An 8,363-nucleotide genomic window follows, 5' to 3' on the forward strand; every position below is an offset into this window, starting at 1 on the left:
TGATACCACTTGTTGTGTTCTATGCTCTGAACTTCCCTGCAAACTCACCTCTCCGAATTACACTGAATATGATTTGTGTTTCTCTCACAAAACCGATTTCAAGAAACCACTCAGATCATCCAAGATCTTCGGCACACCAATGAATATTTTTTTATGAATTAATCGAAAAGCGATCAATCTGAATTAGAGAAACAAGAGATACAATGCATGCAAGACAAGATTTACGTGGTTCGGTCATTAATCGACCTACGTCCACGGGAGGGGCTCTTCTTTATTGATCAACGATAACAAAACACGAAACAGGAAAATTCAAACACACTTTACAGAATTCACTCTTGATGTACCTGCTCAACTTACAACATACAACACACTCTATTCACTCTTAATGTGCTTCCATTTCTTCCTCAGAGTTGATCAGCAGAATATCACAAGAAAGGCAACAGATTACTCTGCAAGCTTGGCTTCTAGCTTCTGTATGTATTGGATCATAACTCCTCAATTCAGTTATTCTAGCTGTTACAACCGAAACCAACTCTCCATCCTTTATCTTAATTCCTCAACTCTTGTTTTGGCAATTTAGTCAAGTCTTTACCATTAAGCATTGACCAACTTGATTTAGATGTGTGGGGACCTGGACGCTAATTCATTTTCGTAATCATTATTAGGATCAAATGTAACAATTAAGTAAACTGGGTCATAAATTTTTTTTTTAAATACATGAGTACGCAACATATGAAATAAATCTTATTTCTTTTACGAGATCCATGTCTAGATCAAACGTACAAGTCTTGTATAAAAGTACTTCATAACAAACTATTGTGCATTCACTACATATCAGTTAATGAAAACAACTCTACTTCTGGGTCCGAATCTCCACGCTAATCACAATCTCTCATCCTTTTCTTGACCTTGATCATGTCCCACCTGTTGTCATGCACACATACAAACACAACAACAGCCGGATAACTCCATTGAGAAATATATTCCCAGTATAAAAAACGTATACATGCAATCATATAGCAGATATAAAAGCATATAACATGTATCAAAATCTGAAAGACATGAATCGATATAAAACTGTAAATCAAACTCTGGACTCATAATCTATGACTCGACTCTTCTCTAATCTAGGGATCCCGATCGAATAAGAATGCAACCTTCTCCCACCTACTATCCCAGCTAGATGGTGGTACGTTCTTATTCTCAGACTTTGGCATTCTGTATTGAATTTCTGCAATAAGAGTCGATCTACTCCTAAGCACATCGATACATCAAATGTCCAGTGTCTTGGCGGCTCTGCCAAAGACTAGGCACATCTGCCCAAGACTCTAACTCATGCTTTACTATAAATCAATAGATGAAGCATATCAATCTCATGAATTGCAAATATCAATGCAATAAAATAAAGTATGTGGTTTTGGGAAAACTCAAGTCAAATCTAACTCGAGTCATATCTTCCCGGTTTAACATTGATTTATACCTTTCTGTTCGTAGATCAATCTGGTCAATGAAATCAATATCAATCTGGTTCTGCTCGTTCTTCGAAGTCGTCAATACCCACTCTGGAATGACAAATTCGAGAAGTACAATATCAATATACAACTCAAATTAATACTGGATATACTCAGAACTCGATCTAATTCTGTTTTGACGGCATAACAGCACAGATACAAATCTCAACAACTCAAACTCAATCGATAAACACAATCTGATACAAATCTGTATAATCTTAGTCAATTCAAATCTGAAAAATCATAACAATTTCATACGGTATCCGTTCTTTGATCTGCTTGCGATTATACAATTACTACAATCTCAGGAACAGATACTATCAATCATATCATGATTCCGTCAAGATCATATTTTCAAATCATATCAAAACATAAGAAAACTTACATCCTGTTGAAGCTCTTGTTGATAGAAACGCAGTACCAAACTCGGATTGAACTTCTAACAGTCGGATCTTGCACAAATCACAAATCTATGATTCAAGGAATTTGGGAATTTCTCTGTACCTTCGGTTCTTATGTCTGAAGAAAGGAAAGAGAATTGACATATATATTGCATGGCAAGACCAAGTGGCTCATTCTTTATGTTGCACGTCTCGCGCATATGCGCGACCAGCATCGAAGCATATGCGCGAGACCTACTGTCTCGGCGCATAAGAATTCTTCTGCTCGCGCATATGCGCGCCCTGACCCCGCGCATATGCGAGAGGCCTACTGTCTCGGCACTTGTCAAGTTCACTAGCTCGCACATCTGCGCGCCTCGTCTCGCGCATATGCGCGAGGTCTTCTGCCTCGGCACATGATACTCGCGCATATGCGCGCCTCTCTGCCGCGCATGTGCGCGAAGTCTGCTATATTCCACATATGCCAAACTCATGCATTTCCAATTCTGATCTTGGAGGGTCCGTCTATAATCCCATCAATCCATAATCAATAATCTCATATTATCAACATAAAATTCTCGGGCATTACAAGATGACACACTGAACTCACATAACATATTATACAAAAATCTATATATACAGCGAGTCAATTTGTGGCTTGAAATTTATTGACTTTGATGTAAAAACAATCATTATTTTAATAATATTTTAAGATTTTATCCAATTATGACATTTAATTTAATTGTATACTTATGCAAACTACATAAGTAAAGTCTTTGAATATACTATAATACCGTGAGTTCTATCTTGCATCGTAGATCATGAAATTTACTAATACGTGTACTGTAAATTCTACATTTGTTCATCGTCTATTCAGCTGCCTAAAATAAGAATAAATGTCGTTCGAGTTTGAGACTAGCATCTATAATATTAACGTCATGTTGCATTGGCATGGATGTCATATTGTAGATCCTAGAATTTTCTTCTCCCTCACACAACTCAAAAAGCGGCCTCTCCCTCTTGTTAGATAAGCCTCGACCATGAAACCACCACAACATCACCAGCCGACTGCATCTGGTTTTTGAAAAATTCCGGCAATCATCTCGACACAAATTTCTCCTAGTTTCTAATACAATTTAGAAGAAGAACAAAATTTCTGATCATAGATCTGATTAGCACGTTGAAGAAAGTTCATAGTGGTTTACAAGAAGAGCTATTCTCATCTAAATACCGGGATAGTTGGAGCCAACGTTAAATATGCAAAGATAAATCAAATCTAAGTGTCCTATTAATGATTTTAACTCATACGACACCCAAGAAAATTTTGAACGTCAAAATAAAATTTTACAAGTTCCGCTACATCTTATATACGAGAAAACGATATACCAACAATTCATATATCTTCGTTGGATTGGAAAAGGAGGTTCACTTAAGTTTAAAGAGAGGAGGGCACATAAGTAAAAATGTAGTTTTAGGGAGTTGTGACAAATAAATGGATGTGTCAATAATTCGAAGATGCATTTAAAAACCAATCAATAAAAGAAACAAATAAAAATAATAATGCATTTGAAAACTTTTGTAAAATACATATACAATGCGAACCAGATATATAAATTTCTTCGTGAAAAATTCCAATTGTTCATGATAATACAGGTGGTATTCGAATCACAGCATAAATTTAAAAATAGAACTTAAATCTTTTATCATAAAAAAATATTTTTATAGTAATCACCATATAATTGTGAAACAACATTTTTTTTAGATCAATAAAATTTGACTTCAATATATATACGCACAAAGAAAAGAATAAATTCTATCATCCAATAATTCACATAAATCCACGAAATATTAATTGGATAAAAAGTATATATATGTAAATCACAAAATCTCATATAAAAGGAAATCTTTAAATTTAGATTCCAGAGGAAGTAAAAACTTAAACGGGTCAAATGTTTTAGGTATTATAGAATTCGTCCCGACCCATACTTGTCCAAATACAAAAATTGAATACACACTACCCGTCTCATACTCATTTAACACTACTCAAACCCGACCCAAACGAGATAGGTCTAAATCAGATACTTATTCTATTCGTACATATATTGTCATCCTTAAACATGACATATTTTTTTCAAAATTATTTTCGAAAAATACATTTAATCACATTATTTTATCTTCTATCATAGTTTTTACTTTTAATTAAATGAAAATATTACTAAACGTCGCCATGAACTCTTAATCGATACAAAGATGAAGAAAAAAATAAAAGAAACTGTTGGATCTCGGTTTTCTCGTGCCCAAACGTAGCGGGAGTTTTAAATTTTTTATTTTATTTTGACAATCAAAATATATTTGTTTTAGGCACTCGTATGGTTTTATAATTAAACATTCATAGGGCGTTGGAATTTTATACCTTTGGTGAATTAAATCACTTGGCTCCTACTAATCCGGTTTAGGCGGATATAGCTCTTGATGAATCCCAACGAACTTTCTTCGAAAACTCCTTTCTTTATTCTTCTAATCAGGCCCACGACTATATGATTTGTTTCTCTTCTAATTTGCACTAGAAAAATTAGAAGAAGTTTTTTCGTTGGAGATTGAAAACGAGAGACGGCTCAAACTTCTCCTTCAAAAAGAAGTGGCCGAGATTTTGTGGAGAGAAAGAAGAGGATTTTCGAAAATTGTGAATGAATTGTGTTTAACCTTAAGCCTAATACACATATATATAAGCTTAGGGCCCATTAATAAAATTAAATACTTAGTGGGCTTAATCAATTAATTATTCTAGTCCAACTAGTTTAATTAATTAATTAATATTTTAAAATCCAATTAAGAACCTTAATAATATGTATGTTGGTCTTGTACTCCTACAAGCTCATAATACATTTACCCATTACTTTTAATTTAAATCCCTTATAAATTCAACATTTGAATTTAATATTTAAATTATAAATTCAACTCTTTGAATTTATTGCCTCCAAAATTTAATATTTAATAAACTCAACTTTTGAGCTTAATAAATTAAATCAATCATAAATTCAACATTTGAATTTAACATTTAAATTATAAATTCAACTCCTTGAATTTATTACCTCCAAAATTTAATAAATTCAACTTCTTGAATTTACTATCTCATAAATTTAACTCCTTGAATTTATTCCCTCAACTGGAACAACGATCCAGTGCTTGTATGACCCTTAATGGTTCATGGATACAGCTAGCCGTGTGTCACAACTCCTTGTGATTCAGAATAACATTTATTCTTATTAGGGCTTACCCTAGTTAGCCCCATTATTTTCATCAACGCCTTGATCAAGAATGTCAGAACTCGTTTCTTATTGCACCCATCGGATCATGGTAAGAGCGTCTAGTAGCATCGCCCCCTGATCCCCTAGGTATCACTGATAGTGCCTACAAGAACCCGTCGATTATGGTTAACGTACAGTACGGTCCCTTCATCTCATATATCCCGATCGAATCTGCAACCATTGGTTTATCGAGGGTTGCATATTAATTCGATAACTATGTGACACATATAATAGTGGCATCGCGTGTGCTATTTGGAAAACTCCTTCTCCAACGTACATCTCATAATTTGGACACAGATTCTAAGCACTATTATTACTTCAGATCACATAGGATATTAACACCCGTAGGTGAGCGGTGAATCCCCGACTACAATGCACTGGCTCCTGTATGTGTCGCACCTGTACCCAACCTCGCCATCTGATGACTCTCCTGGAGCCGGTAAACGAGACAAAGCACATCCCTAGCATATAGAGCCTCAGTGTTTTCCCCGGTTGTAAGGACTAATGGTGTACAATCATAACCACAGACTTATCCTCTCGATGAATGATAACCACTTGGAAAGTTCGAGGGAGGGTTGTTCGGTATAATCATCATATGACTACCCATCTGCATGTTTGGACATCTCTATGCCCTTACCAAGAAACGCAGTATACAACATCACAGATGCTAGTCTCGAGCTCAAGTGACATTTATCCATGTTTTTTTAGACGGCTGAAGCGATTAAGAACGAATTTAGAATATGCAGTGTTTATAAATAAGTTTCAACTTCGAATTACGATTCATTTGTATTAAAGCATAATCAAGTACTTTATCTATGATGCTTGCATGTGTATACAGATAAAGTAAAACGAAATCATTAAAAATTAAATTATATTAAAATAAATATTATTTATTACACTTGAGTCAATAAATTTCAAACAAACAGTTGGCTTACATTGTATTTACTCTAACAGAAACATGTTGACAAACTATAATGAATTTGATCCCAATGAGATTAAACATGAACTTGTTGCACAAAGGGCCCATTAAAGTTCGTTTAATTTTAATGATACAAAATCTTAAAAATGGAGAAATAAAAGCAGCCGCAATTGTTACATTTTCCGCCTTTTTAACTTTCACTTTGCAACAAATATTCTAAGAATGATTTTCACAAATATCATTATATAATATAATATAAAATTATGTACGAGAACAATAGTATTATGAGACGTATGAAAATTATTCAAAATTTAAAGACAATGATTCAAAGAAAGTGTAACACAAGATCACTCAATAATTATCCTCAAAATTGCTAATATTTTATTGCAACAAAAAAGAGAAATAACCAAACTCTAAAAGTGATCACACCAAACCGATCTTGGTTGTTCTACATAGACAGATCGAATTGATCTCGATTGTTCCTTAGAGAATAAAACATGATTATATATACCTAACACGAACTGTTGATTACCATTAATACGAACAATATACGTATCTTGTTATTTAAATTACAATTTTATGAAAAAAGTTTTAATATTTTTTCATGCACAATAGTCGAACATATGTTCTGTAACAAAATTCAAGCTCCAATCTTGAATAAAAGCTACCAAGCTTCTTGCTTATTTCTTGATTCCCGGTATTCATATCAAGTTCCTAGCATCTCGAACCAGTATATAGAGTTTCGATATAGACGGAAAAGATCATTTAACATGTTCATGTACTGAAAAACTTCAATCTTTGGCTTCATCAGCGCTTCAAACCGTAGTAGAACACACCGTGCCTTGTCTGGAACTCAACGGCGGCGACGGTATCGCCCCAAACGGCATTACAGTAACACAATCCACCATAAACCTGTACCTCCCCGAAACCCAACTCCCCACCTTCCACCTAAGCCTCCCATTTCCTTTAAAATTCAACAACAATTTCCCTGTACCCGTGTCACGCTGAATCTCATACGCGAAAGACGGTGACACTGGCTGCTGGTTTCCGGCCAAGGACGCGCTAAGAAATGTTGTTTCCTCGTGGCCTTGGTAGAACGGGGAGATGGATGTTTCGGGAGTGATCTTTTGTCTCTTATAGGAGGCGTAGAGCTGGAATTCGTCGTAGTAGATGCCGACTTTCTTGTTGGGATTTGTGGACTGGAGAGTGAGCTGGATGGAGGAGTTGAGGAGGGAAGGGGAGGCGAGATTGAGCTGGTTGACGTCGGCTTGTGTGAGGGAGAAATGGGGCTTGGTGGGGTGAAGGATGAGCCAGACGAGGAGGATGAGGGAGAGGAGGAGGAGGAAGATGGTGGAGAAGTAGAGGTAGAGTTTCTTGTTGAATCTGCGAGAGCCGGCGAGCACTGTGTGTTTGTCTGCGCAGTGCTTGGGAGATTTTACGTCGATTTGAGACATTTGGTGTGCCGTGGGAATGAGTGAATAATGGGGTTTCTCTTTGTTTATAAAGGGCTTCTTGGGTTGAAAAAGGTGCCATCATTTTGGTGCTAATTAACTGCTCTCTAGACTCGCTGCTGTTCGATTGAGTCAATGCTAACTTATTATAGTTAATCGGACTGCAGCCAATAGTGCTGGATATTACTAGAGACGTCAAACCAGGAATTGGTAGGACGGACCGGCTCGTAACCTGCCATAACCCATTATTTGTCAAGGCGGCCGATCCGTCATTTGGATGGGTTGAGAATTTCCCAACTCAACCCATCTATTTTATGAGGGCTGAACCGACGAATCTAACTCATCTAGACAACTATAGATATCAACACCCCCAAGATATATATGACTACAGATGAACAATTAATAGGACAACTTACTTCATGTAGACCCGGTTTTGTCTAATTAAAGGACCTAAATCTATTTCTGAAGGAAAAATAATTTAAAATTCCAAAAATGTTATATCTAAAAAACTTATGAAAGATAAGTTGGGAAAATTGCGATTTTGGTTATTTATATTTAATTATTTATGATGTTTCAGTCTTAGCAATGTATATATATATAAAAAAATTTATATGGAGTCTTAATTAATAATTGAATGTGCATGGTGATCCATGAATATGCAAGCACTTAATTAACTGTCATGCATATACCTGACATGCACTACCAGATACTGAAGAAGAAATTTGGGACATCTAACTCAATCAGAAATCCTCATATGGATGTACTTTAAGACTTTCTGAAAACAAAAGTTGATC

The 8,363-nt window shown here is 35.5% G+C and overlaps 1 protein-coding gene across 1 annotated transcript; it reads right to left on the reverse strand.

Moving 5' to 3' along the window:
- Positions 1 to 6,465: 6,465 nt before the first annotated feature.
- On the reverse strand, positions 6,466 to 7,878 carry LOC140989258 (NDR1/HIN1-like protein 26). The gene has a single exon (XM_073458424.1). It carries the CDS (start codon positions 7,570 to 7,572, stop codon positions 6,934 to 6,936), a length of 639 nt encoding a protein of 212 aa, XP_073314525.1. The 5' UTR covers positions 7,573 to 7,878; the 3' UTR covers positions 6,466 to 6,933.
- Positions 7,879 to 8,363: the final 485 nt, after the last annotated feature.

The sequence above is a fragment of the Primulina huaijiensis genome, chromosome 12 (genome assembly GCF_012295235.1).
Source record: "Primulina huaijiensis isolate GDHJ02 chromosome 12, ASM1229523v2, whole genome shotgun sequence".
NCBI classification, from domain to species: Eukaryota; Viridiplantae; Streptophyta; class Magnoliopsida; order Lamiales; family Gesneriaceae; genus Primulina; species Primulina huaijiensis.

Bases quoted from the DNA above. Each gene is read 5' to 3' on its own strand.
- LOC140989258 (XM_073458424.1), bottom strand. From the start codon at position 7,572: ATGTCTCAAATCGACGTAAAATCTCCCAAGCACTGCGCAGACAAACAC.